At 38.5% G+C, this 27,514-nt stretch overlaps 7 protein-coding genes and 2 long non-coding RNA genes across 27 annotated transcripts in view; 3 read left to right on the top strand and 6 right to left on the bottom strand.

Moving 5' to 3' along the window:
* Window positions 1-1,760: 1,760 nt before the first annotated feature.
* LOC107262786 lies at window positions 1,761-3,950 on the bottom strand. Of its 4 annotated transcripts, none has more exons than XR_003058154.1 (4): window positions 3,572-3,950; window positions 3,153-3,404; window positions 1,978-2,850; window positions 1,761-1,895 (listed from the first exon to the last, which is right to left on the bottom strand). It is a non-coding gene; the product is annotated as an uncharacterized LOC107262786 (long non-coding RNA). The 4 variants fall into 4 exon arrangements; XR_003058156.1 differs by having other exon boundaries at window positions 1,761-2,200; window positions 2,298-2,850; XR_001536516.2 differs by having other exon boundaries at window positions 1,761-2,497; window positions 2,691-2,850.
* Window positions 3,951-4,000: 50 nt separating this feature from the next.
* On the top strand, window positions 4,001-6,452 carry LOC107262758 (40S ribosomal protein S11). Of its 2 annotated transcripts, none has more exons than XM_015729299.2 (5): window positions 4,001-4,143; window positions 4,746-4,862; window positions 5,600-5,805; window positions 5,998-6,144; window positions 6,361-6,452. In XM_015729299.2, the coding sequence occupies exons 1-4, from the start codon at window positions 4,132-4,134 to the stop codon at window positions 6,119-6,121; spliced, it is 459 nt and encodes a 152-aa protein (XP_015584785.1). In that variant the 5' UTR covers window positions 4,001-4,131; the 3' UTR covers window positions 6,122-6,144; window positions 6,361-6,452. The 2 variants fall into 2 exon arrangements, with proteins under 2 accessions (XP_015584785.1, XP_015584778.1); XM_015729292.2 differs by lacking the exon at window positions 4,746-4,862 and adding an exon at window positions 4,571-4,696 and having other exon boundaries at window positions 4,018-4,143.
* On the bottom strand, window positions 6,426-7,827 carry LOC107262741. Its single transcript, XM_015729249.2, has 2 exons — window positions 7,621-7,827; window positions 6,426-7,533 (listed from the first exon to the last, which is right to left on the bottom strand). Exons 1-2 carry the CDS (start codon window positions 7,690-7,692, stop codon window positions 6,544-6,546), a joined length of 1,062 nt encoding a protein of 353 aa, XP_015584735.1. The 5' UTR covers window positions 7,693-7,827; the 3' UTR covers window positions 6,426-6,543.
* A 148-nt stretch (window positions 7,828-7,975) lies between these two features.
* Window positions 7,976-8,925, bottom strand: LOC107262754. Its single transcript, XM_015729278.2, has 3 exons — window positions 8,767-8,925; window positions 8,512-8,696; window positions 7,976-8,426 (listed from the first exon to the last, which is right to left on the bottom strand). Exons 1-3 carry the CDS (start codon window positions 8,812-8,814, stop codon window positions 8,072-8,074), a joined length of 588 nt encoding a protein of 195 aa, XP_015584764.1. The 5' UTR covers window positions 8,815-8,925; the 3' UTR covers window positions 7,976-8,071.
* Window positions 8,926-9,193: 268 nt separating this feature from the next.
* On the bottom strand, window positions 9,194-10,998 carry LOC107262745 (lysM and putative peptidoglycan-binding domain-containing protein 3). Its single transcript, XM_015729265.2, has 3 exons — window positions 10,804-10,998; window positions 10,347-10,557; window positions 9,194-10,248 (listed from the first exon to the last, which is right to left on the bottom strand). The coding sequence occupies exons 1-3, from the start codon at window positions 10,848-10,850 to the stop codon at window positions 9,706-9,708; spliced, it is 801 nt and encodes a 266-aa protein (XP_015584751.1). The 5' UTR covers window positions 10,851-10,998; the 3' UTR covers window positions 9,194-9,705.
* An 11-nt stretch (window positions 10,999-11,009) lies between these two features.
* LOC107262772 (cytochrome c oxidase assembly factor 5) lies at window positions 11,010-11,749 on the top strand. Of its 2 annotated transcripts, none has more exons than XM_015729317.2 (3): window positions 11,010-11,250; window positions 11,373-11,474; window positions 11,549-11,749. In XM_015729317.2, the coding sequence occupies exons 1-3, from the start codon at window positions 11,194-11,196 to the stop codon at window positions 11,588-11,590; spliced, it is 201 nt and encodes a 66-aa protein (XP_015584803.1). In that variant the 5' UTR covers window positions 11,010-11,193; the 3' UTR covers window positions 11,591-11,749. The 2 variants fall into 2 exon arrangements, with proteins under 2 accessions (XP_015584803.1, XP_015584796.1); XM_015729310.2 differs by having other exon boundaries at window positions 11,036-11,301.
* A 53-nt stretch (window positions 11,750-11,802) lies between these two features.
* LOC107262717 lies at window positions 11,803-20,987 on the bottom strand. Of its 9 annotated transcripts, none has more exons than XM_015729211.2 (6): window positions 20,740-20,987; window positions 15,455-16,022; window positions 14,534-14,695; window positions 13,940-14,177; window positions 13,486-13,779; window positions 11,803-13,412 (listed from the first exon to the last, which is right to left on the bottom strand). In XM_015729211.2, the coding sequence occupies exons 2-6, from the start codon at window positions 15,911-15,913 to the stop codon at window positions 13,198-13,200; spliced, it is 1,368 nt and encodes a 455-aa protein (XP_015584697.1). In that variant the 5' UTR covers window positions 15,914-16,022; window positions 20,740-20,987; the 3' UTR covers window positions 11,803-13,197. The 9 variants fall into 9 exon arrangements, with proteins under 9 accessions (XP_015584697.1, XP_015584705.1, XP_015584722.1 ...); XM_015729219.2 differs by having other exon boundaries at window positions 15,455-15,892; XM_015729236.2 differs by having other exon boundaries at window positions 15,455-15,645.
* A 5-nt stretch (window positions 20,988-20,992) lies between these two features.
* On the top strand, window positions 20,993-23,647 carry LOC112493640. Its single transcript, XR_003058145.1, has 3 exons — window positions 20,993-21,212; window positions 21,323-21,453; window positions 22,608-23,647. It is a non-coding gene; the product is annotated as an uncharacterized LOC112493640 (long non-coding RNA).
* Window positions 23,648-24,903: 1,256 nt separating this feature from the next.
* The window catches only part of LOC107275123 (monocarboxylate transporter 12), a 7,978-nt gene continuing 5,367 nt past the window's right edge, over window positions 24,904-27,514 (bottom strand). For all 6 annotated transcript variants that reach the window (XM_025092085.1, XM_015754943.2, XM_025092078.1 and 3 more), the window contains 6 exons: window positions 27,187-27,385; window positions 26,809-26,982; window positions 26,470-26,692; window positions 26,137-26,376; window positions 25,927-26,052; window positions 24,904-25,740 (listed from right to left, as the gene is read on the bottom strand). In XM_025092085.1, the coding sequence (XP_024947853.1) occupies window positions 25,583-25,740; window positions 25,927-26,052; window positions 26,137-26,376; window positions 26,470-26,692; window positions 26,809-26,982; window positions 27,187-27,385 (1,120 nt within the window). In that variant the 3' untranslated portion in view covers window positions 24,904-25,582. The remainder of the gene's footprint in view (window positions 25,741-25,926; window positions 26,053-26,136; window positions 26,377-26,469; window positions 26,693-26,808; window positions 26,983-27,186; window positions 27,386-27,514) is intronic.

Genomic DNA, 27,514 nt, shown 5'->3' with positions numbered 1-27,514 from the left:
AGAGAGAGAGAGAGAGAGAGAGAGAGCGAGAGAGAGAGAGAGAGAGAGAGAGGAAGAGATGGAAAAAGTAAAGGAGAGACTGTAACTTAGAGAGAACGAAGAGCCGGAAAAAAAATCGTGGCATCTATTAATAATGGAGTATTTCCAGCGCGGCGTGGCCACTGCCAAGAATTCGATTGGCCGTACCGCACGACTCGGGGGTCTCGGAAGCACGCGAGATTAACCAGTGCGAATCATCGCGGGATCAAACGACGACAATAGGTATGTACGAGCGTGGAATTCGATCGGGACGTCGAGGCTGTGGAAATTGGAAGCAGTCGGGTACGATTGTTTACGTCCGTCCAGAATGCCCGTTTGACGAACCCTGTACCCTGAGCACCGACGGTGACATTTGCTACGTATCCAAAAGTATCCGACGCGTAAATAGAGTTTATTGCAGGAAGTGACTCTCTTCTCTTCTATATACACAGAGTGGGTATAGTCTCGCCTGTGCGTCGCCTCGATCGGTAATTTAGCCAGTCACGCCTCAGGACGCCGATCGGGTACCCTTACGTGGTAGAGCCGACGATCCACCAACCTTTTCCACCGTAATATCCATCCCGTGTGTACTTCCCGTCCGTCTCCTCCCTGCCGGCCAAACTGCTCCTTGTATCGTTTGACTGCGGCAGGCAATTAGGTTCGACTATTTCCCAAAAGCGGAAGAGGAGTAAAAAGGAATGAAGGAGTCAGCCAGCCGACGGTGCCCTCGGGCTGTTTTCACGAGCGTCGTGCGGTGCCGATTCGCTCGTCGAGCAGCGGCTAATTAAATCGTAATGAATAAAGATAAGCGGATGATATTTATTGTCAGAGCTCATCCATACGGCGGGCATAGAGTCAGGCCTGGAATAGAGTTTCAGCAGGGTCACGTAACCGGCGTCGGTTTTCCCTGGTCCCTCGTCGACGAGCGTCCTCGGGTCATCGGTTGTTCGACTGATCGGCCGCTCGCTCGCTGCTGAGAATGCTTGTGCAGTACTGCGCTATAGAGAGACCTAGTCAAGTCCATGGAGCGTAGGATGGCTCCCTCCTGGGCCATCGGGATCCGGCTGCCGGCACGAAGCTACGACGCTAGGAGCAGGGATCGACGGAGAGGGTTACGAGGCGGGCCAGGTCGCTCGGGGAACGGGTCGACGGCGGTGAGGTGGAGCACCAGGAGGGACTGGTGCTGGGGGATGGGGGGGGAAAGAGGGACGGGAGTGAACGGGAGGAGGGGGCAGAGCTGCAGTCGGCGTCTTTGATCTCAGCCGCGGGCGCCGACAAAGCGTTCGTCCGCTCTCCTCTCTCGACGCGCGTGAGCGAGAGAGCGCGCGAGAGAGGGAGACACCAACGGGCGGGAGCCACGGAGGGAAGAGCTGCGAGAGAGGAATGAGAGGAAGCGAGAGAGACAAATGGTACGGGAGAACGGCTCGTTCTAGCGTGTTCCGTTGCCACTCCCTCGCGGCGTGCACCAACTTTGCTATTAATAAATAACGCTTGCGCTCCGCATCACAACTGAAACGTGTCTTAGCTGGGCACCCGGTTCCTCCCTGGACTCGTTCCCGTATCCAAACTTTGACATTCCCTGGACACGCGAAACGGAACGTCTATCAATTGTGATAGAAGGATATACAAGTACCCCACTAACAAGTAGTAGTGTATTTTTTTTCTAGCTACTTATACTCGTTATTTACACGTCGCGGCCTGCAGGATGTAGGCAGGATCGATCTTTGAAAAAAAATAGGAAATCGATTTAAAAAATATAATATGCCAAGTTAATACGTTCCGAGTGTAGTCTGGGTGGTGATCCTTACTACTGGTAGGTAGGCCGATTAAAATCGGCTCCTTAAGGACGTAGATCGGGGTCTGGAAGACCCTTCGACCTGTAGAAAGTAAATGGATTAACACGAGGTCGATCGCCTTACAGCGATGAAAGAAAGACTCGACTTTTACGACACTACACACTTGGTCCATGATCTTCTCTATGGGTATATATATATATATATATATACATAGATGCAGCAGCTATATACGCATTTCACGTGCCTCGTCGTAACGAAATGATAATGACCATCGTGATCCGACTTTTCTGGTTTTCAGCAAGAAATTACGTTACTGCTACTTTTCGTATCCGGTCTGGCTTCTTTGCGCTCTCTACTCTCTCCTTGCACTTTCCTGTCTTGTGCCACTGAAAAAAGTAGTCGTTTTACCTCATGAGAATCTTACCATCGTGTCGTACGGTACACACTCAGCTTTTTATATTCCTGATAAACGGTCTAGTCCACCTTTTATAACTTGCTGGTCTTCCTAGTCTTGGAATACTTCGATTGGGACTACATTCTTTTCTACGTCCTTCGAAGGAACGCCTTCGCTTCAGTAGCCACATGTTACGAAAGTCTACCGTGTATCGTCCTGTTATCTTATGCTTCTAGAATTTATTAGAAAATTTGTAGCAGCCACTTTTTGGATTTATCGATGAGTCGTTCTGGAAAGAAAAAGATTACAATCGATATGATTCAATTTTTTATGGTAGTTCACTTTAAACGATTTATTTGAGTAGCTATCACGAATCCACGCGAGCATGATAACATAGACTGTAGTACAATCGATAATCGGTAATAACAATCGAATAAGATTGATAACGGAAAAATATGGTGACGATAAGTAACAATCCTCACTTGTATTTGGACAGCGATATGTATTCCCAAGCATAAGCACTTTCGACCTTGAACGGTCGGCTGAGACCTTGTCCATGATTTCTCTCACGTCAGAGACGTTGATCGTTTCTCAAGATTATACGAATTGTCAGAATAAGATAGCGATAAAGGAATTGTATCTCTGTAAAAGTAAGCAGTGATATCAAAATATATTATTTCATCTTCAAAAAATTCTCTAATTGCTATTTATTTTTGCTAAATGCATTTTTCTGTTATTATTATTTAATTCAATTTAAAATATATATACTCAAGTATGCGTATACAAAAGTATTTACATAATTTTTTATACAAATTTTAACTGTTTCTATATCCTGCATATAAGTTTCTTGTGTAAATTCCAAAAAGCTAGATTTTACAGCTACTTGTATTACAATTTTACTGAGCTCCCTTATTCTAAATAAATAATTCAACTCGTCCATTTACCGCGTGCATATACACCATATATCTCATGCGTAGAACTCTTGAGTGAGTTATCGTCATTTCGTCGAATGTCGTGATGCTTTTCACAGTAAGAGTATACACGTAACAGCTTAACGGTAGTCTCTTGCATGATCGCATTCGTCTTTCTAAGCTTGTCATATGTGTAAACACATATCCAAATGGATACGCGTATGTAAAGGCTGTAACCTCTATTACGTACAATGAATACGTTATGTAGTTTCCTTAACCCGGACTCTATTTGGGGGAAAACAAATATTTATTAATACATCGTACAGTTAGTCAAGTTATGTAAAGAGATACAAACTGGAATATAATGGTGGTGCAATTGTTGAAATAAATTATTATATGCATTGCAAGAGAAGTTGGTGAATGAATGAGATTATTTGTAGCAAGATACTTACAGTGTTTTATAACAGGTTATTGCGTAGGTATTTTACTTTGTATATTGGATTTATACTGTAATTATATTTTTTATGTATTACCATAATATACAGTTTGATGACGTAACATGGTATACTGTTACAATTGTGGTTGACTCTTTGGTATATTATCGTCGGCTCATAATCATAGTTGCGTATGAACGCGTATGTAACGAACAGAACGGATGAATGAATCATTGAGAATGTTCTGGTGAATGAAATGCGTGAATAAATAGTACGCATGCAAATTTATGGATTAGAAGGTTGCCCGTAGATTAGTAATGGGAACGTACAGTGAATTGTAGAAAATTGGAATAATTACGTTCGGTTTGGTAACTACTGCCATATATTGGGAACTATGTGCACTAGGTGTGTCGATATTGCAGGGAATCAAAGGATCGACAGTAAATTACTAGATTGTGAGAAACTGGCGGGAGCAGGAAATGTTTAAGGGACTTTATTTCGTCAAGTTGGTATAGCCGTTTGAGCCGGGACGACATTTATCAGCTTCCGGCGACGGTTCTCTCTTTCAGCAGTGCAAGATGGCTGATCAGGTATGTGTACGATATTGACCGTTGTCAAAATGAAAGATTTGTATAATTATTGGTGTACTAATTAGAAATTAGTGATATAGCCGTGATTTCCGTTACGCGAGAAAAGTATTATAATAAAAGAGATACAGGTTTTTTATTCTGTTATTCGGTAAATCGTGATTTATGCCAACCACCCTACACGTGGGTTTCGCGTCTTCGCCTGTTGACTTTCTGGTTTATAATGTAACGTTAACGGAAAGTAATATAATTTATTTGTGAAATAATGTTAATGAATCTATCTATGGATGTTATTGAAGATTTGTTGATCTTACTTGAATTGTTATTACATTGTTTACCATCTGGAGTAAATTCGTTTATGCTTAGATGTAATTTTGGGTATGCGTGTATGGAAGTTGGAATTAGATTTAATTATTTTGCCTGTTCGCAGAACGAACGTTCGTTTCAAAAGCAACCGACGATCTTTCTTAACCGTAAGAAAGGTCTCGGACCGAAGCGACGAAAGCCTATGAGATACAGCCGCAACGTCGGCCTTGGCTTTAAAACTCCACGTGAGGTGAGCACAATTATCGAATTACATTAATATTTTTTTTTCTTTTGCCCAGACGGAAAGGGCGTTTCAGAAGCAACCCACTGTCTTCCTTAACAGGAAGTTGAACCAAAAAAAGAAGCCACTTCGCCATAGTCGTAATGTTGGTCTTGGTTTTAAGACCCCTCGTGAGGTTTGTTTCAGAAATATAAAAAAAACCGGGATGGTGATCTGCATTTTCTTAATCTTGGTGGTCTCGAACAACCTGGTGAATTGTTGGTGGTGGCTTATGTTTATATATAATATTGTGTCAATATTTTCAGAATATATTATGATGAAGTTGAAAGACTTGTCAAGCATTTTTAAGAACTTTTCAGTTCAAGGGGCTTAATTTTTGTTGCATTCTTGTTTAGAGAATTATATTTATTGTATATTTCTGGGAAAATATGCTTGACATATCTATAATATGTTTACAGGACTGTCTAGTAGGATTTTGTATAATATATTAAATATTTTTCAGCATTAACAACTAATCATGGTGCATGTCATAAAATTTTTATGTTAAGATATCTGGTTTATAGATACTGTATTATATCATAACTTTTTCCATATACTGGTATTAAAAGTATGTCTTCAGACATAACATTTAACAAATAATATAATTTATAAAATTGAGTAGAAAATTAACCACAATTGGCTATGATAAAATCAGATAAGATGACAAATCTTTTGGTGAAAATATGAATTTGGGAATTTTGCAATTAATAGAAAAATTTGTATTCTATACATATCAAGCTATTGTATTGTCCACTTGTAATTTTAAATGTATGTGGGATAGTTTATATTGCTATTGTACTGTCCTTGCCATAAGAAAAACTTTTACGCTGTTTAATAGTGATCTACTAATAACCAATCAATTTCTCCAATCAGGCTATTGAGGGAACCTACATCGACAAGAAATGTCCATTTACTGGAAATGTATCAATCAGAGGCCGCATCCTTACGGGTGTTGTGCAGAAAATGAAGATGCAGCGTACAATTGTAATTCGCAGGGATTACCTTCATTACATACGGAAATACAACCGTTTTGAAAAACGTCACCGTAACATGAGTGTTCACCTGAGTCCATGCTTCAGGTTAGTACCTATTATCACATCAAAAGAAGTATTAATTATCTTGCTTCAATGATGATATTGACGACGGTCTTCTGAATACAAATTGAAGACACATTCGTCCACTGAGCATAATTTATATAAATTTCGTATAAAAACATTTATTGTCTCAATGATTGCTATGATTATATTTTGACTTGTTTTTATATTAAACAGAGATGTTGAGATCGGAGACGTAGTGACCATCGGTGAGTGTCGACCACTCAGCAAGACTGTCAGGTTCAACGTTCTTAAAGTCTCTAAGGGTACCGGATCGAAAAAAAGCTTCAAGAAGTTTTAGGCGCTGTCAATTTTCAATATCTGGTAAGCATTTGCAGTTGATATTTATTACGTTGCATATATACGTTTGAAATTAATAATTTAAATGATGAGTTTGACGACGGTCTTCTGAATACAAGTTGAACGACGTATATCGTCTACTGAATACTTAGAAAACTAATGTTTTTTCTAATATTCAAAGTTATTAAATTTTTCCGATTACAATTAAATGTATTATCATGCAAACGTCTATTGTCACAGGGTGGGAGCAGCTATTGAAGGACGACGAAAGTGATGACACCAATCAATAATTGTTACCATTCGGAGAATGCAATTAAACTGATGTAAAACCAGTAAATGTATTAAATAAATCATTTACATGTGAGTTCCTTACAGTATTATTTATTGAAATTTTATTGAAAACAGGGACTAAATAATCCTCACTTAATATCCATTCGGATAACCATTTGAAAACAAACTGTTAATATCATTAGACGATGGACAAAGAGGGCTAAATAATCCTTTTTGACCGTTCATTTGTTTGCAATTAACATCATCCTTAACTATCCTTACAACTCTCTGTGGCAATGTATTTAATATTTTTTTATATTCTCCATAACGAGAATGTGCTTTTCGACCAACTGCTTTCTCAGTACTTTCCACGGAACGTACAACTTTTCCTTCTGTCGTTGTCGACCATCCATAATTAAGATCCACCGAACCTTCTGTTGTAGTTAATCGTGCCAATCTCAGTATATCGGCATTTCCTCGTTTCTCATTGAGAATTTGACTTCTGAATAGAGGTGAATAATCAAAAAACTCTTTATCACCTAACGTGATCTGTTTAGTAGTGTCGAAGGATCGTTTGAAGTACTCATTCCCCACAGTATTTGCTTGATGTTTCTGAGGATTCCTGTTAAAGTCTCGTAATTGATCTTCATTGGGCTCATGCAGTATAATACCAGATTCACCTTTATTCATTTCTCGTTTTAAACAATCCTGATAGACTTTCCAGTTATCTGCTATCTGAGGCAGGGCATTTACTCTTAGGAAATTACAGTTTGCATGCGCCTGTTGCAGCACGTCATCCCCATGAGGCTTGGGCTTATTCCAGGTATAGGATTGTTCAAAGTTTTCAAAATTGTCCATGGTCCTAGGTTCCTTGTGTAAAACGTTAACACGTTCACTTCTTACTCCGTTGATGGGGTGTTGTTGTATGGATGGTGGTAAGTATCTCAAATCAGTAGGAAGTCCTTGATAGTAATTATAAAATGGTAGATTCATGTCATTGCTACTACTGGTAGCTACTTTTGTATTGTAAAATGTCCCAGGATCTTCAATGGCGTATGGATCTTCATTTTCACGCAGAGCATCCACTACCCTGCGATTTTGTGTCTGATACATGTTGTAACGTTGCGGCAGTGCATTACAATGCTTAGAAGAAAATTCGCATGTATTATAATGGAATTAAATACTAATTAACAGTCTACATTCAGGCGCGTTTATAATAATATGACTTACCAGTCGCAGAAGAAAATCAAGAACATAGAAAATGTGCAGAAACATTATTGCTTTCTGCAGAACCCATTCCATTACACTTCTTTATACCTTCTGCATAGCCATTCGAAAGTCATTTCGGCTTTCATTACCTCAAATTAACGTTGAGTAATTAATGGACGGAGTACAGGCATTCCTTGCTCTGTATAAGTAACATTTGTAAAACCATATTAACGACCTACCAACTCCTGTGAGAAAATGAATTATTTTTAAATTACAACGTTTCAGCTGCTACAGTACATAATATAAAATAGTAATGATTATCATTGATAATGATGCATATTTGTATGATGAATAATCTATTTAAAGAGGCACGGTATAATGTTGAAGAAGTTTGATTATTTATTGACAAACGCGATACAATATTGCATTATCATGTAGTTTTGTATATTCGTATCTCTATCGATTAAATTATCTAATTTATTTTACTGTGGTTAATACTATTACGAGGTGTATCAATTATTACTGTAGTAGCATCTGATATGATGCTAAAATTCGAAACTTTTACTTTACTCGAAGTTGTCGGTTTGTGAGTTGTTAATTTATTGATGGACGGAGGATGTGAATTGTGATGGGGTTTCTCTTTTATGGATTTCTTCGCTGTTCCGTTTATATGTTTGTTCATGGATAGATCGTTAGCTTTTTTCAAAGACTTGTGTTTTATACGCATGATATTCTTGGCGTGGGTCTTCTTCGGTGGTTTCCATGTAACGTCCGTCGAAGTTGACGAGTTGTTAGGAATTACGAAACGCTTTTGACGATGCGGAGACCTAATACGGAAGATATTTGTTATATTGATATACCAAACAATATTATGATCGTTTAGATATTGTAGCCTTTAATGTGTTTAATTACTTTATATCAAAATAATCACTACGGCCATATTTCGTGTTGAACACGCGTCTTGTGTCGTGTATCAAATTTTCAGTTGCAATATCATCCCAGTTTGGATTGATTCTTCTCAAAATCGTATGTGAGTACTTTTTTGGATACAACTTGTTCCCTGTTTGTATTCCTTTTATCTGACCCAGGTTTAATGCCTAATTATGTAATAGAGCCATTATTAAAAAACCGAAGCCATTGCTTTAGGTAATTCGAATTTTTACTTACCAGAAAGACAATGTTAATATATAATAAAATTACTGCTGAATGACCCATTGTGGCTTCTTTAGTATCGAATGTTGGAAATTCTTTGGTTCAGAGCATTTTATCCCCGTGCCAAAAGAGAAACAGACGCGGAATCTGTAAATTTGATAAACAAAACTTCACCTAGAATGTTCTAGTTGTAAATAAAAACGTTGTACTAATGTAATTTGTAAATATTTCTTTTGATTAAAAGTACACGTTGATAAGAACTTGGATATTTTGTGGGGTTTGCTTATGAAATGGATGGAATGCGCGATATCAGCAACTCTACTTTTACTGGGAGTAATATATTAGACGAGTATTGAGATTTATAGGTGTATTGAGGAGTGTAAAATATTTTTTAATATTTAAAACAACATAGGGAATGATGGAAGGTGAGTAATACAAGATATGAATAAATATTTGAAAATATATTTTCTTCTACTATAACTTTCAGCAAACGAACGCTGTTCACTGTATAAAAATATATGTATACATTCTAGGATACACGAATATTTGTAAAAACTTCCCAACAAATGTATTACGTTAATAAATATATCATTGTGATACATTAGAGATCAATATCCTCTCTAATATCAGCGCCTTATTCCATTAAATTAATTTTCAATAACGGTTCAGGAACGTTAAGGCACTTCGGTGTAAAATCTTATTTAGGAATACAATATTTCTTTGATACATTATAGATGTAATGCAATAGTACTCTGCATTACTGAATTGTCGGAATTGAAAAATTTTTGAAGTTTTTAAACCTTACGAAATAAAATCACTTTAAAAAAACGTAAGAGTTACACATAGTATTCGTCGTGATTCTGCATAACCATTGTTCTGAAAGGGAAAGCACACGAGGGCACTAGAATGCTCTGGCAGATATCACTATTATACAGAAAACTTTAATTTCTTATATCAGTGTCCTGCAGTTTCGTGATGTTTGAAAGAATACTCGGTTAAAAATAGAATATATATTATGGGTCCAGCAAAGCCTAAAAGTAATGAACATCCAACTAATTGAGGCCAGGACAGACCCCAGTCTGCTCCGGAACACTTAAATGTATCTGTAACATATGATTCAGGAGCATTTTCATGGTCAGCATCTGAACAATTCAGTAACTGATCATATTCTGATTCTTCTATTTCCACTAAGTCTCTGCGACTTGATTGTGACAATGGTTCACACACTGAATTTAATATAATATTGTTAATTTCTGTCTTTGGCGCTGGTAGAGGAGTTACAGGTGTAGTTATTAAATTTATTATTTGCTCCTCTCTTGATGTGCTTGGTCCATCCTCTGTTTTTATTAGCTCTCCAACTTCCACATTTCTATCATCACCATTCTGAGCTAAAGTTTCAGTAAGAATGGAGAATGGTTGTATAGGAACCTTTATCACTCTATGCGCATATATCTCGTTTTCCTTATGGATGTTGTTAATCCGTTTCAACTCTGATATCTGTATTGCAATCATGGATAACATTATGACAAAATGATCATTGTTAATGACGATACTGCACTTTTCGTACAAATTACATATGTTTATTATAAACTTACCGTACATCTGTACTTTAAAGCCAATGCTTGCAAAGTGTCCTCTGGCTTTATCTGAATCTTTATCACCTCAACTTTACGTGGAGGAGAACTGGTATGAGTTTGTGGTTTAAGAGGTATATTTTCTTCATCTCCACTATTCTCATCATCCGAATACAAAAGGACATAATGTGGTGAACTTTCTCTCTGTCCACTACGTATGTACGCAGACTGCCTAAAATATTAACATTAGCCAGTTCATCAAAGTATATTTATTCACACGGTATATGTCATCCAATGAAAAATCTTACACTATTATCATATACAATATATTACAGTAACTTCTTAATTACAAAGTAATTGGAAAGTATTTGAATACTCATCTATAATCTGAACAATTATACATATACTCAAAGAAGTGACAAGTTCTTCATAAAAATGGTGAATCAGTTATAAAACAAAAAAGAAGCGCAGCAAATACCTTATATTCTTCTGCTCGTTTCCACTGTTTATTGATTTCTTCCGCATTTTATAATTCTTATCAGGAAAACATTTCACTTATCACACAACGGCCAATGTATTCTCGAGAAATTTATAGGGTACCAGATGTGGCCAACGCGGATGAAGTCTGACGAAGCCCGATGCGTTGATGATGAGTTCTTAAATCAGCGCCAGCACACTTGTGCAATATTTTCATGCGCGACTTGCCACACAAACAAAACGTGACGGAACTCCAGGAAGACATTTTATGTTCAGACAGTTCTATACATCGCGTACTCAGTGGCTTATTGCGACATGAAATTGTTGGTTATATATTTTGGTGTGTACCTTAACTGTTTTATAAACAAAAATATCGTAACAGCTTTTAACAATGATAGAATACGAAAATGAGAATGAAAGATTAAAGGACACGTCAAGATGTGCTGGTGTACGTGCTGACTTGAAAATGTGTTTACTTAAAAGTGACTGTTGTAAAGTAGTAAGAAACACAGTTAAATAACATTGACAACTCTAACACAATATATATTTACTTAAAAATATTCATTCTAGCACAAGCGTACACCCAGAGAATGCCTTCGTATAACTGATGGATCTGTTCCTGAAGAGTGCCAAGCATTGCGTGTTTCATTTTTTGAATGCAAGCGATCTCTTGTAAGTTTATACATATATATCTTGTATGGTTGTATTAATTATTATTGATTTATTAACTGATTTTTTATTTGTAGCTTGATGGCAGACGAAGATTTAGAGGACCAAAAGGGTATTGATAGAATCCTACGTAAATAAAAATAAATATAGAATATTTAAAAGCATCTACACATAACGCAAAGAAGTCATTCATCATATTCATTATATCAAGGATATATTTATAGTTTGATGACAACTAGTCCAATGTACTTTGTTCAGTAATAAAAGTATTTGCAGAATGTTGTTTCAAATGATTCATTTAGGAAAACATATGGGTAATGAATCAAAACAATAAAATGTTAGCTCTGATTTATTTGATGGTTTGTTGTATGTAATTTCCTTAATTATCTATATAATTATTGCCTATCGAAATGTCATAATCTGTCCTGTTAAAAAATCACAACAATGTGTTGTGAGAATCATAACAGTAATTATCTAAGTAAATAAGTGGCTTAAAGCTATCATGATAACATGCCAAGTTACCCTGAAGAATTATCATTCTACCCCACGTCGGTGGTATGCAAAGAGTAAGATTCTCAGTGACAGAATAACTTTGTCCAAGAATTATTCATATTGAAATTATTCATACTTAACGTTCCAATTATGCAATCACAGTTTGCGTTTAATCGTATATGTATGAACGTGTATCATACGTGATACACGCGATCACAGTACAATTGCAAGGCTGTCAGTGCTCTTGTTTCATGGTCAGTGAGTACAATGGTATCGTAAGAATATGACAAATTTTAATAAAAATCTATGTCATTAGTAACAAATTGCGCCTGCGCAATCGCCTAACTATATTGTCTCTCTGCAACAAGCGTATCAACTATTAATTTGTACTACCATGCAAACTCACCCTCTATAATATATATATATATGCATATATATTTCTAAACTCACCCTCATCGATAACTATAAACTTCTAATTATTAAAAGTCGCCTAATATTGCACAGCACTGGCATTGTTTCATTTCTCTTCTCGACAAAAATGTCTACCGGAATTACTATTATCAATATACAATCCTAGGCATCGAGGTATTGCGCGTTATAGGAAACGGCCGAAAGCCGATCTATTATTATTTAAAAGTTCAATAAGGTTAATCTATCGAGTCATACTTGATAGCAGCCTACTTAATGACTAAATTCATACTTCGAAATGAGTATCGAAGAAAAGTGTTTGACCGTGAGTACCTGTGTGCGGTGTATAGAGTCCATCTACGTCAATACATTTTTTGATAATTATCAAACAATGAAATCCTTAACAAATCATATTTGGCTTTCCATAGAGTCATGAAAATATATTTTAAAATAGAAAGTCAATATATTTCAGTGTAAGAGAACATGCCCGTGCATACTAGGTAACAAATATTTTATGTAAAACCATGTATGGCTTGCTTGAGAATTTCATTGTTTTCGATCTGTCAAAAAAGCACACTGAACTCGTAAACAGACCATATGTGTGTGATATATATTATTCGAAATCACAGCATTATCGAGTATGATATGTAATTCGTTATGTCGTGTAGTAAAAAATTTGCCATTTACCATTTTTGTTTTACAAAAGCTGGACCACGTGGCATCATTTTATCAGAGAGTAGGTAGGGGGGCGCGGTGTAAATTCGAAGTACAAATTCAACGTGATATGAATGACGTCCCACACGATTGGGAATTCCTTTGTGTAAAATCAGAAGCACACGGATGGCCTGTAAAGACCTGTGTAACCGCAAAGTCGTGCTCTCAGAGCCGGTAACAATATGGCGGCTGCTGAGAGGTTATCCTGAAGTTGAGAACATTCGCAGATCAACAGATACATCTTGTCTCCTTGAGACATGGACTTGTGTAAGGTGATACGTCTTAGACCAACAGATTTTGGCAGGTACCGGTATATCATACGAGCACCTAAAACATAAAAATATTAAAAATTAATTTTACATCACCTTCGAATAGTTCAAACATCAGCCGCAAGACTCACCGGTCCAGTAGAGCCAATTCTGTTCGAATTTTAATCCATCATCGCCCTCGAACACTTTGAAAATGGAAACGATGTATCCGGTGGACGGAATCGGCGGTCTCCCACCAGGTGGTTCTAAAGGCGGTCTCGCAATTGTTGCGACTTCGTTAAAAAGATCAAGAGTATGACTGGCGGCGTACCTCAGATCCCTTGGATCAAATTTCCTCAAGGCGGCGCACTGGACTTCATGATAAAAGTCAACAGGATCCGTGGACTGTTTATTTATCAAATAGTACGTGATGAATGGGAAATCGGCTGAGAAAAAGAGAAAATCATTTACCGGAAGTCTCCATAAGACAATTGTTACACGAGTGAGGCGTAAATAGATTTTAATTGACATTGTTGATATTTCCATAACCGTCAGGTATAAGTTACCTAACGTTATTGGCCAGTTACAAAAATTTATCTCACTCACCATTTCTCTCCATATTAGTCAACAGTATACTTTGCGAAGCGGACGGCGCAATTTCCGCAACCAATTCCGCAGCGGTGTCTCGCTGCAAAACCAAGGGTCGTGATAGCGGCGATTCGACCAGTGGATCGAGAGGCTCTAAGGGTGTCATGAAATGTGCCAAAACACACTGCTTCGGATCCTCCACCTCAAGAACCGATAATGGGCTGCCAGGTTTCTTCTTATCAGCGATAGGGGCGTGCTTGAGAAACAAAAGACACTCCATGACAGTTCCATGATACACTCCTGAGATAAAGTGGATATATATACATATGTACATCAGCAAATAAAGAGGATACCTCGTATCATCGACAAGTGAAGAAATGCATTACGAAATTGGATATTCCATTCGGCGAGTTTGGATGATTATATATTTTATCAAAGATTTATTTCAACTTTACTAAAGTACGTTAAATCTTATTCGCATAAAAAATTAAAGTTCTTTGAACTTAACTAAAAAGAGGTTCATCTGTATTCCTCATAGACTTGCAACAAGCTGGCAGACAGCCCTAAGGGAATCTAAGATTTATTAGTGCTGGAATAAAATTCAAGACTTACCGGCACTCCAGCGGGAAGAAATCGTTCCAAGGATGCGAGAGGAATGATAAAGCAGTCACGGTCGAGGGTAGCTAATGAAATTGGTTCTCCTCTTGGGGGGCTGTTTCCGGACACCACAAGAGGTGTATACGTTCCTGACGTTCGATTACCGCTGAATGATACCTGCGATCAGAAAGGTTGCTCAGGCTGAATCGTAGGCGATCGACCAACCACGTTTATACGATCGATCCTCGGCTGGCTGGTTAGCCGAGTATTGTCAAGGTCGTGAAAGTCTGTTGGAAGGGTGGCGGCGAAGGGCAGACATTGATGATTTATTCGAATGAACGTTACAAGGAAATTTTATTTGCTGGTACCATGTGTACTCTTACGAGTAACATTTAATGATTACAGCACTGTGAAAGTGGTTGAATGCCTCGTTGGATCATCAATGTTTTACAATGAACGTTTAACATCGAGGATTCTCGACGGCTCTTTTTGACATTAATAACGTCGTCTAAAATTCTTCTGAGAACGCAATAGAAAATTCGCGTTGCGTGATTCTTGCTATTCTTGTCACTTTACGTTTTCTGTTCTATCATATACGAAGTTGAGTGTTGCTACTTGTCAAGTTATGGTAAATTCCGGTGGTCGTTTTCAGGTTATCGTTTACTTGGTCGCACCTTTATCATTTGCCACGTGAAATTCCCAGTTCTATTCTCAAAGTTGTTTTATACTATAAAACCGAATACAATTACTATCCGAGTAAAGATCATTGATGATATAATTTGTGATTTTAATCTCTAGAGTTTTCAAGTTATTGGGCTCGACATGAATAAACTGAAAATATACGAAATAACAAGCCCATTGTCGAGTGTCTGAGATAGAAATTAGTGAGGTTAGTGAAATTAAAAAATGTAAAACTTCTCTTAAAATATAAAATACCTGTCGCGAAGCAGTCGGAGTTGGTGGTTCCGATGGTTCCTTGGGCTGATTGCCATTCTGTTTCCTTTTATTGATACTGGCAGATCCGCCGGCAGTGCCGCCACCCCATCTGATGAGAGGTCCGGAATTGCGTCGTGGTCCGGGGCCGAGTCGCTCGGTGAGCTCATCTGGCCCCGCACTGGTGGTTCCACCTGCGGGTGGTGACAGGAAGAGATGAGTGCGGTATGAGTGCGTCGGATGCTCCTCCATCGGGTAGTACCCGAATTCCCTGCTACGGCGCACAGGGCCGCGTACTCCAACGGTAGAGGCTCCGCGAACCCCTAAACGGGCCCCGCCGGCTCCGCAGGACCCAACGATACCTGGACTCACTCCGGTCCCGCACGAACCAACGCCCGCACGTTCGCCACCGGCACCCGGGCCCTTCTCACCCGCGAAGTTCTTGCGGAACATAAGATTCATGATTGAGGGCAGATTGGGGTACCAAGTTGGGTGAAGTAGTAGAGTGTGTGGTGCTCTTGTGTGAAGATCCTAGGACTGGCTCTCAGTCTCTCCCTAGCTCATTGAACGGCTGACAACCACAACAGAGACAATATGCCGGGTCAGGTACGATAGGAGTGCCTACGGTTATTAGCCAGGTCTTTGCCACTTCACGCATCCTCTGGTTACGCGCACTTTTCGTCTTGTGTAAGTGCTCATTACAAAACAGAGTCCAAACTCAAGTTCGGTTCAATCATCAGCCGGACACAAACACCATTGCGGACATAAGCGACATAGGAAACTGCTGGATACGTGGGATACATTTATCATTCACTCCTCCTGCTCCTTTCGCCCTCACCTTCATGTATCCTTAAGACCACCCTTCTTTACATCTGCGCATATCCATCTTCACCCTCCTCCACCGACCCTTTTACTTTCCCTCTTATAGATCTATGTCCTTTGCTCTCACTTAACCCCTTTGCTCCCTCTCACTTTCATTCTCAACACACAGGAAATCGTGTATCGTAGTTTTTGGCTACTCTTCAAATTTCTCTCTTTCTTTCTCATTCTCTCTTATTATCCCGTCCGAAGAGAGATCTCAAGGATTCATGAACTGAGCGTATCACCGATAATTAAGAATCTTCAAGTTAGTCATGCCACACATGTCTATTACTGCACTTCCTGGATCATTACTGATTTTGACACTGCTGCTGTTCGCTAGTTTTGACGAGACAAGCCGTTAAAGAAAATTAAGGATCAAACGTCAATAGCGAGTCGACGTACCACAGGGGACTGTTTGGTTGGCACAGAAACGCGACATTAATAGCAAAAAGCTTTTACGATTGATCTTGTGCTGAACAACTGTTGCGACAAAGCACTGCGGAACCTTCCTTCCCGTTAGTCAATCATGAACAATGTAGACCAATATAGTATTGCACGAGTCAACCGGCAGGAGATGGCACAGAGTAGCCACGAATAACTCGTCCTGTCACTTTGATCGTTCGATCGGTATTACAGTGACGCGTGCCGAAGCCTCCACCAGTTCTACGTGTTTCGCCCGAGGAACGCATCGGCACGCGAGTCCGAGTACCAAATTATTCCAACGAGCCAATTGCGGATGGATAGCAGAGGGCGCATTGTTAGTGATATTCACGATGATATGCACGAATAATATAAATATTTCTCGCGAAGAAAAGCTTGTGGAACTCAGCCAAAGGAAGCAACGCGCGTCAAACTGTCTAGCAGTGTAAAGTCAGCCGTAGAAAAAAGAATTCATAAGAACCGTACGTGGGAGAATATGGGACCAATTTTGACTCGTGCACTTGGACCTGAAATGTTGGCAACGCGTACGCGCACGTGTCCGGAGATCGATACGTATTGAAATATTCACGGACAACCTATCTCACGCGATCGCTTTCCGTGTCAGCTTGGAGGCCTTTGCAGCTGTTTCCTGGAGTCCTTAGGTCACGGGACATCCATCCAAGAAGTGTCCCCTCGGTCACGAAAACTTTCAAAATGGATCCGATAGACCGTTTGTAATACGCGTGAACTTTTCGTTATGTTCCTTTGATGACGAGTGTCCTTTCAACTCTCGTTGAATGTACCGTAATAAAAGTCGAGAGTGGAGTGTTGGAAGTGTATAGAGTGTTGGCGGTTTGTTATACGCGTCTTGCTAAGTCCAGACGAAAAGTGAGCGTAACGCGAAATGCGGCAGCTTGAACGAGCGGCACCCCCGCACTGGGCGGCGAAACTCCGTCGCGACGCTCCCAAGCTGGTGGGTGGGGGTGCGCCGGGCCTACTCAGGGCTGTAGTCAGGTCTACGTCGTTACACGTTATCTTGGCTACCGTGTGAAAGCTTTCGCTCTGATAAGGGGATATTGACAGTGATTAATTAATCTCTTGATCCTATAACGATTTTATATATGTTCGACTGTACTTTTTTGTAGTTGCTTTTAGACAAGTCTCTTGTGCTTTGCCCAAGTTTCCCGTGACCTTCGGCACCTTTTTACTTAAATGGGACGAGAAGGTGACATTTGAGACGCTAGGGATAACTGTGAGAAATGTGGTGAGATCGATAAGAAATTCTGCAGATGGACACACCTCGCTTTTCTTTTGGTAATTTCAAAGTTGCTTTAATTATTTTTGAATACGATAAAAAATTGTACGACCTTTCTTTTCTTATGGAAATCGTAAAAATTGTGGTTTTTGGCAAATCGATGAGAATTTTGTTTTACTTTACGATCGAGTGACGATATAAACGGTTGATGGGATATAAATTGTGGTCGATTTGTTTACTTTCTGTAATTGCGTAACGCGATGGTATTTTTGGATCGGGACTTTTTTTATTGTAAATTAATGGGAATGACGTCGGTTCACGGAATCCGTGAGTCACTCGACTAAAATTCTTCAGGTACCGTTGAAATTTAAACAGAGAACATGGATTTGAATTGCCACTTTGAGCTTTTCTACGACGCTGGCCAAATTGAAGCTTAAATGATTTATTTTCAAGGGAAATGTAAATGCGATGTATTTACGCGGTAAGACATTGGCAACTTACTTGGCAGCTGTTTCAAAACTATACTTATCGAATGTATTAATAGACGCTGGCGATACTGTCGTTGTTATTAATACTTCAAGGTGTTTACGGTAACGAACGTTGGGCAATGGACACTACCGATTTCGAGAATTGCGTTTTTTGGTATTTTGAAAGAAAAAAAAAAGAAAATAAATTCCTCTTGAACAAATTTATTTTTCGAGGTGACATTTTTTTACTCTCACCCTGGTGGCCGTCCGTCGAACTTTTACCATTCAACGCTTTCGACCACCCAACTACAGCCAATTGTAAAACAAAAAATACATTTAAAATTCACGCAGGTTTTTGTAACTATTTACTATTATCTTTCTTTTCAATAAAAGTTTTTTAACTCCTATTTTATGATACAACCGATCTTAGCGTCCATGAATATTAAGCCTGCAGCGTCAATTAAGGCAAAACGTCCACGGCCTGTCTATACGAGGCTTGGCATAGCTCACCTATCCAACGATCATGAAATTGATAAGTTATTTATTCAAGAACGTGGTCTATAATATCAAGCTATACGCAGTAACTTGCAGCACGGGATACACGATACGCAAATACATGGACAAACCAGTATGAAATATTATGGGATCTTACGACGTTGAAATTTATAGGAATAACTATACCGGTAATACAATATGGGTAATACATATGAACGAATTCACGTTCAACCCTAGGGTAATATTTTAGCAAGAATATTTTTATAGTACCCCTGGTTGACATCACCAAACCAGATGCGACTACATATTGTATACAAGAAGATACATAGTAAAATTTATAGTCTCAAGAAAAACGTTTCTTTGATACGTATATCGCAGCTCTAGTAAAACCTGATACACGTACCAGCAACGGACTGTAAAGTAACGTGAGGATTTTCAAGCTTCAAAGCATAAAGAGATCCGAGTTTTTTTAATTTAAAAAAGTTTTGAAAAAGTCGACAAAAAATTTTATACAAAATTTAACTGGCTCGAGTAAATTTTTCATTTTCTCTCTTGAATTACTCTTATGACAATTGATTTCGATGTAATTGCATTTCTTGCTTTAAGTATTATTTAGCTGTTATGTGTGTATATATATATATACTATACATCAAAGAACTTGTCCTTCACGAATGCTAGGAAGTCGATCGCTCTCATATCGTAGATTGTCTATTTCCAGTATCTGTTATGTCTAACGTTATCGCACACCTACATTCTACCCTGTCTAAATAAATACACGTCGTGTCGAAAGATCACACTTTTATCTCGACCAAGATCCTCCGTGGAAAATTTATTACGTAAAGTGCTGTAAGCACGTCAAATTTCGCGTGACCATCGTTATGCTCTGTAGAAACGTGAATATGTGTATTTAATATTCAATTTCCGTAACCCCCATCCTTGCAATGGAAGCTTTAAGTTTCTTGTAGCTAATTATGTCCACGGTTTACTGTAGTAATATAGCATCGATTGTATGTGCATTGGTGCCAAATTTATTTATGTAGTTACTTAGACAAGCTGGACTTTATCGATCAATTTTGAATGATTGTATCCCTATGTAATACCCCTTCTCCCTGTTGTCACGTTGTGGAAAGATTTAGAAAATTAAGAAAAAAATCAAAATTCAATTTGTTTACCTCGTTCATATCATAATTTTCGTACTACGTTTCTTCTCGTCATTAAGATTGAACCTTTTTCACATTTTCGTCCATCAATAATGGACCGTTAGAAATGTTCACTTTTAACTACCAGTCATACCAGAATCAACCGGTTGACCTTTTTGGGATGAAAAATGACATTTTTTCTTAACGATTAGTCGCGTTCGCACTTGCTATACTATTATACACAAAGTACTATGCTATTTCTTAATATACTAACAATACTTCTCGGTGACTGTTCGTTATACATTGTTTTTCTATGGCCTTTTATTCGTCTTACCACGAAGCTTCTCGCTCTGCCAAGGACAATGCATTAACATGCGATTAATATGCACAGGGAATAGCGCCAGCTCGTGTGATTAATGTCCTTCCGGCGCAATCGTTTCTACAGTTGGTTACGCACGGAAAACCTGAAATTTCTCTATTGCACAAGTTTCAATCAATCTTTTCACAAAATGCAGTCAAATGAACGAAAAGCCTTGAAATGTTTCAAAAAAACAAAAAAAAAAGATAAAATATTAATTTCTCTATGTCAGTGAAAAAAAAAATAATTTTTTTAATTATACATAATTTTTTTCTCTAGAAAACATTACTCACCCGTCTCATGTAAAGGGCATGGCATGTAACTGTAACGTTGATCTGCGTGCACGGTCGACTTGCCTTTATGTCCACTCTCCATTATCTCCCGTTTGGTCACGTATTGCAAAAGCGTGTCGTAGAAAAATCGCAAGGCCGCGTAAATTATTGTTGACGATTATTTGCACGATTCGTATCGAGGAACAAAGACGAAGATTCTCGTTCGAACTACGAGATAAACCAATCCGTGACCGTACCCAGCCATACCAACCGCAACATATCTTTGAAACGATCGAAAAAATCCACTTTGATTATATCCAACGTACGGATGCGCCTTTAGCCTCTGAACGAATACGTATACTTGGACTTCTGTGTCTATCTATTTCCGTGCCAATTAGACGCCGAACCTACAAGGAAGGGCAGCACTTAATTAGCACAAAAGTAATTGGCGGTCCGCACTTCGGACGGACGTGGAACAAAAGACAATAGCTACGGTACGTACTCCGTCCTTCTTAGCAACGATAGAGTAAGACTTAATGAAATTCTTAAACTAACCTCACTTTTTCTAATTGCTTCGACCAATCGACTTTAATTCACGATAAAGGATTCCTCTAGTACCTTTACGAGCTGGAACGTGTCATTGAAACGAAAATACCCAGCGATAGCATTCTGAATGGATCCCAAGTAACGGATGGAACTTCGGAACCGGATGTTACGTCAGAAAGTGGCGGCACGGTACGAATCTGACATTTTCCCCTGGATACGATACAAACAACCAAAGCGTACACACGATTGCGCTGTTAAAACGGGAAAGTCCAAGTCTAATGTACCGATTGAACAGCCGGGTTACCCGTTACACCCTGGGAATTTTCGTAGGCACGATAATTGACTTTTAATAATTTCCCGCGGTGATTTCATACGAAGAAAAATAAACTGACATATTTTTTTTTTCTTTCGAGCTAGTGAAAAATTTGGAAAACACGTCCTAATGACTTTTTTTTTAAATTGTGACAGCGTCCTTTCGTTCCTCGTGTGAACGTGGCTTCGCGACGCGTATATCTATATATACAAAAGTTTCTATAGAATCGGGTAGCAGAGCTTACGACGAGAGGAGAGACGCAAAGAAAAATTCTTTACGAAGTAACCAGTAGCCAGCGTGAGTCTCTACTGGACTCTGGGTTTACGTGAGGATGCTGCGGATGCAGAGGAAACTCTCTCCCGTTTCGCCGCAGCGCGTCGCGGCGCATTTCATCCCCCTTTTATCCCCTTTCGTCTACCACCTGCCCCTCGTCTCTCAATCGCCAACCCCCTTTACCGGTAACCCCTTAGCACCACCCTTATGGCCCACAAAACCCCCTACGCTCCGGGAACCTAACCTCCTCTCTATGTCGCAATGTATCCGCAGTCGGGACTATCCTGGGATCCTGTGTTTACTAGACGAACATCTAAGCGTAGCGAGCAAGACGTGAGATATCGTTACGAGATGGGAGATCAAGTAAGATCTTGCACGAGTTATCGGATAAAGTATTTCCAGAGTATGAAAATATTTATTTCCACGCTCCCTCACGCTATTCACAAAGTAATCCATGATACCATTTATTGTCATTGCTTTTAATTGGATTCAACATTTTTAATAACATAACCTAAAATTCACTTAATTTATCATTTATCATAATGATCTTTGGTATATATGCTCAAGGGCATTGTGGGTATTATGTGCAACGTAGCCATAAATTATTTCCATACTTTACATACCATCTAGTATATTGCTATTGGAAATAGTATTTACGTAATATACACATAGGAATGTTAAAAACGATATACTCTGTGTACCTGTGTAAATGAGGATTCGTGAGAAATGATAGTAAAGCTAAATCTTTTTGTTTCAGTGTAAGTCATTCCTTTCGGTATGCAGAGGGTACTTAAAAAAAGTTATTCAGCCTAGTTGTCGCGTAGGTCATGGTCACGAATATATTCTCAGAAGATTCTACGTTTATATACTTTATACGAATAGTTTGTACATGCAAGGGAGATATAACACTTTTATTATGCCTGTGGAAGACACTCTGGTTCTTATACAAAATTGTATTATACGAAACGAAGGGCTTGTATTTCAAAAACTTTGGTTATATAAAATAAGCATATACGTATATACTTTTCAAGTACAATCCATTGATTTGTTATTCACAATATATTTTCCTTTTGAGTTATTCCTCTTGAGAGGAAACGAGGGCCAATCTGAATTTGTTTTTTTCTCTTTTTACAGTAAAGCACTAAAAATATCCTGGTATTGCGCTACGCTCGAGCCTTACGAGAAAAGTTTCTCAGTGGTAATACAGAAAAATCGGGTCCAGACGTTACATGACAAAATCAATTTATAACATTGCTTTTCCTGACTGTACTTCGCTTATAGTAGCAGCAGTGATAATGATTTGATGAGAATATAGGATTTTATATTTTATTCAAGATTAATCTAAAATCTGAAATTGGTTCAATTAGACTTGAATAACATAAACGATATAGGTTTATTTAAAAAAAATTCTGTGAGTCCAGATATATAATTTTCTAACAAACTAAGGAAATCTCACATACGTTTGAGCAAATTTTTCGCTTTATTGATAATAGAGTTGATATTATTGTTATTATTAATATTAATACACTTCAATGTACGTACATATTATTATTGCGAAAGTGGATTGTAAATAATATTTTTTTGAGGTAAAAATACGTAGTTCTAAACATATATATGTACACGTATACACATGAGTATGCTGAGTTTCATGAATTGTAAAAGACTGTACAATAGTGTATAATTAATATTGCATCGTCGAATAACGACGAATCACTTGAATTAAAATTTTTTTCCCAATATACGGAAACTTGGCGTGATTTCTGGCAATCTGTATCAGTATTATCTGGCTCAATCAAAAATATTATATTTTATTAAGATATTCCTACCATAGCTAGAACGACCGATATCGATAGGTATTTGAACGTTTTAACAAATTTTTTTGACAATATACGATTATCGTGAATTTACGATTTTTGATTGTTCGATGTTTACAGGTATAGATATACGTAGATACAGGCAATAGGAGTACGCATACGTGCCGAGAGGAATATTCAAAGTTTGGTTTAGATTTGTATAATATTTAATAAATTTGAAATTTATCAATTTCACAGTTATATCATGAGATATTGACTTCGACTAATCGTTCGATCGAGTCCTTATTTTTATATCTCGATATTAGATAAATAATGATAACCGACAATCCGTCGAGTGCTTTTAAGCTACTTTACACTGTCTTTGTATCTATAAATATATACATAACTCATTGATTCGCCCCTGGGAAATTCATTAGCAGCTAATAATGACTATTGCGATATATGAAAATATATCCCTTATTGTTACATAAAGTTTTACGTCTCAGTTTCGCGAGACTAGACGATCGCACGTTCTTACACGTGGTTTACCAAGCACCTACGAGAAGCCATACTCGCGTATGACCATTGCGAAGCTTAGTTATATGATACACGTATATGGCAATCATTTTATTCTTATCATAAGAACCCTCGAAGATTTATATAAAAATATGCATTTATCTGATTTATGTAAAACAATCTTTACGTTTCATCGAAACTGGTAAAGTTTTTAAAAAATATACATATATACAGGGTGTTCCGAAACTACCTGACCCGGTGGGTATGGCGGTTTTCGCAGAATATAGTGAGACTCAGATTCATCAATAATGAGATTAGATTTAAGAAAAATAATCACGTGACGTTTTTCGGTTATCATGAATAAATTCGTACTGGAAAATCCTGTGTATTTAAGAACAGAGAAGTGATACTCGAATAAACTCCTGCAAGTATATACAGGGTATTCCGAAACTACCTGACCCGGTGGGTATGGCGGTGTTCGGGTGGCTTCACTGATCACGAAAATGACCTTCTTTTTGTCCGGAAGGTCACAGTTTTTAAATGGGAGCAGGTCAAAGTTGACCAATCAGAGGGAGGCGTCAAGAGAAACGTAGGCATCTGCGAACTCTGAGTTTTCTTCCCTCGCTTTTGTTTGTCGGTGGCTTGTTTCTTGTTTCTTGTTTCCAATAGGCATGAGAAACAAAAGCGAGGGAAGAAAACTCAGAGTTCGCAGGTGCCTACGTTTCTCTTGACGCCTCCCTCTGATTGGTCAACTTTGACCTGCTCCCATTTAAAAACTGTGACCTTCCGGACAAAAAGAAGGTCATTTTCGTGATCAGTGAAGCCACCCGAACACCGCCATACCCACCGGGTCAGGTAGTTTCGGAATACCCTGTATATACTTGCAGGAGTTTATTCGAGTATCACTTCTCTGTTCTTAAATACACAGGATTTTCCAGTACGAATTTATTCATGATAACCGAAAAACGTCACGTGATTATTTTTCTTAAATCTAATCTCATTATTGATGAATCTGAGTCTCACTATATTCTGTTTCGCATCGTAACAATTGTCTTTCGATAAGATTCCTTTTGTTTTAATTTGACATTTTCAAAGTTGACATATCCGTCTTGTGAAACTTTCGGAAATATGTCGTCGTATAAAATACGTATACGCGTGATACACATTTTGACAGGACAGGCACTGTAGTATAATCGTATGGTCGATAAAATATTTGAAAATCTCTTTGAGTTCCATGAGTACGCTGGTGGCTGGAGAGTGACTGTTGGTATCCTTAGTAGATTTGCTTACCATAAATTACTACTCGTTATATACATCGGACGAATGAATTTCGATGAAAATTCTGCATAACGCGTATCCTGGTGCGTACGCGATGCGTAGACGATCCGTTCCGCTTAGTAACAATGCTTTTGACTGTTATCAATCAGGATTTCGACACGTTCATGACCCTGTCTCTCTCCCTGTTTTTCTCCCACTGATTGATCCTGCCCAGAGGATAACATATGACTGCAGAAACGAAGATCAACGATCCGGAGAGATAAAAAGAAAAGTCGTAGTCACCGTTTGGGCCAATGAAAGCACCTGAGTCAAAATGATAAGCGATTGTAAATATTTCTTTGCATCACATAAGATCGAGAAATCTAATTAAGTACATAAGAATTATGACAGTCAATAAAATGCTTAGTAGGATCTAAGGTAATATCAGTTACATAATCATATGTGTACATATCTTACATAATCATATACGTATATGTATATCTTGTTTACCTGCAAGAGGTGCGCCAATGGTGGCAGCCACACCTTGAAAAAGTAATAGCAAACCAAATGCGTTGGTAAGTTTTTCCAGTCCCAAAAGATCCACCACGAGGATCGATCTCAGCGATACAAATACCGCTGTCAAAAAAGAATATCGATATTGCCCCACTCATGTAAATGCAACTAGCCAAGTTAATAATTATACTAAATAATTGTACTCACATATACTAAGGCCGAAACAGGCAGCATATAAGAATTGGTATTCCTGAGTAAGAGACTTGCCAGAAAACACAGTGGCCAGTCCTGCTATGCTAATAAATACATTATTGACAAGCAAAGCATTGACACCCGGAAAGCTGCTGATTATTCCACAAGCAACACGACCAATAGTGTTGCCAATCCCCACGACGGAAAGAAGAAACATTGTTTTAGACGGTTCCATACCAGCACTCTCAGCACGAGCTGTGACAAAAAGGAAGCCACATCAGTAAAACCAAGAGTATGATGACGGCGAAGGTGAGACTGATGAAAGGAAGATAAATTAATAAAATGAACCTTGCAAGTAAACAAACGGCGTATAAAATCCCATCATAGTCAAAGCACCGCTAGCGGCCAGTACCAGGAAGGTAGGACTTTTCAAAAGGCTAACGTCGAGCATCGTTGACAAAATTCTTCTGACGCTTTCCGGACACAGGTAGCAACTTCCGCTCTCTTCTTCCTCCATGTCCGTCGCCGTTGGCAAACGGGTCACTGACATGTGGTAGCCTACCGAGGATATCTGCAAGGATACATAATCAGGTTACAAAACGGGTCCTGTTGACTTTCACAGGTTTCCACTAACCAGTCTAATTGATTGCGGTAATTGCAATTTCGTAATGAGAAATCATCGCTTACTTGAGACTTGTAGTGGGGAAGTCTGTGCAATGAGCCACCGTAAAAAATATCATCCCTATAGAATGGCCTCTGGGTATCCTTGGTCATTGTATTGCGTCTGCTAGTTTTAAATGACTTTTGACTACTGTCAGAATTCCTCCTTGTTCTTCGTTCAGTGACAGTATGCCTGCGAATCTATGATAGTCATAAAGAATTACCAATCAATATCCAAAGCTGTAACGATTAGTGGCAGATGGTGCCTGTATAGCTGTAGCGATAAGTAATAATTACATAAATTAGTGTACGTAAATGAATAATAATTAATGAGTATCTGGAATTAGACGGGTGTGTGCTCTACGTGAAAACTTAATGGTTCGTCTAATCGATCCGTGTACTCACCGTGGGTATTCTTCCGTTCAGCCTCTCGAGGTCACCGCCAAGCAAATTATTCTCTTCCTCGACAGTCTTCAACTCCTGATCGTTCACTATGTCCAGTTCGGGATAAATCGGCACTGACAGTCTCTTCTCCGACTTGCTCAATTTCTTTTCCATCTTCTTGTCCACCTGCACCTTGTGCAGCGAGTGTAACGAGCGGCTGCTGTATTTACAAATTGAAAAGCGCAATTTTCAGGAACACGTGTTTAACATTTTTTTCGTGAGAATATAATTTACCGTTATTTCATTGATATTGTTTTTTTTTTTTTTTTTTTTTTTTTTTTTTTTTTTT

The sequence above is a fragment of the Cephus cinctus genome, unplaced genomic scaffold (genome assembly GCF_000341935.2).
Source record: "Cephus cinctus unplaced genomic scaffold, Ccin1 Ccin1_scaffold0013, whole genome shotgun sequence".
NCBI classification, from domain to species: Eukaryota; Metazoa; Arthropoda; class Insecta; order Hymenoptera; family Cephidae; genus Cephus; species Cephus cinctus.
This window is presented reverse-complemented; position numbering and strand designations above follow the sequence as displayed.

Coding starts and splice junctions, on each gene's coding strand:
- LOC107262758 (XM_015729292.2), top strand. Junction 4,697..5,599: donor GCTTTAAAACTCCACGTGAG/GTGAGCACAATT, acceptor TTCTCCAATCAG/GCTATTGAGGGAACCTACAT. Junction 5,806..5,997: donor CACCTGAGTCCATGCTTCAG/GTTAGTACCTAT, acceptor TATATTAAACAG/AGATGTTGAGATCGGAGACG.
- LOC107262741 (XM_015729249.2), bottom strand. CDS start 7,692: ATGGAATGGGTTCTGCAGAAAGCAATAATGTTTCTGCACATTTTCTAT. Junction 7,534..7,620: donor TTGATTTTCTTCTGCGACTG/GTAAGTCATATT, acceptor TTTTCTTCTAAG/CATTGTAATGCACTGCCGCA.
- LOC107262754 (XM_015729278.2), bottom strand. CDS start 8,814: ATGGGTCATTCAGCAGTAATTTTATTATATATTAACATTGTCTTTCTG. Junction 8,697..8,766: donor ATATTAACATTGTCTTTCTG/GTAAGTAAAAAT, acceptor TTACATAATTAG/GCATTAAACCTGGGTCAGAT. Junction 8,427..8,511: donor AGTGATTATTTTGATATAAA/GTAATTAAACAC, acceptor CTTCCGTATTAG/GTCTCCGCATCGTCAAAAGC.
- LOC107262745 (XM_015729265.2), bottom strand. CDS start 10,850: ATGCGGAAGAAATCAATAAACAGTGGAAACGAGCAGAAGAATATAAG. Junction 10,558..10,803: donor AACGAGCAGAAGAATATAAG/GTATTTGCTGCG, acceptor TTAATATTTTAG/GCAGTCTGCGTACATACGTA. Junction 10,249..10,346: donor CTTTAAAGTACAGATGTACG/GTAAGTTTATAA, acceptor ATTGCAATACAG/ATATCAGAGTTGAAACGGAT.
- LOC107262772 (XM_015729310.2), top strand. CDS start 11,194: ATGATAGAATACGAAAATGAGAATGAAAGATTAAAGGACACGTCAAGA. Junction 11,302..11,372: donor AAAGTGACTGTTGTAAAGTA/GTAAGAAACACA, acceptor TATTCATTCTAG/CACAAGCGTACACCCAGAGA. Junction 11,475..11,548: donor TTGAATGCAAGCGATCTCTT/GTAAGTTTATAC, acceptor TTTTATTTGTAG/CTTGATGGCAGACGAAGATT.
- LOC107262717 (XM_015729211.2), bottom strand. CDS start 15,913: ATGAATCTTATGTTCCGCAAGAACTTCGCGGGTGAGAAGGGCCCGGGT. Junction 14,178..14,533: donor TTCTTCCCGCTGGAGTGCCG/GTAAGTCTTGAA, acceptor TTGTTTCTCAAG/CACGCCCCTATCGCTGATAA. Junction 13,780..13,939: donor GACTAATATGGAGAGAAATG/GTGAGTGAGATA, acceptor TCTTTTTCTCAG/CCGATTTCCCATTCATCACG.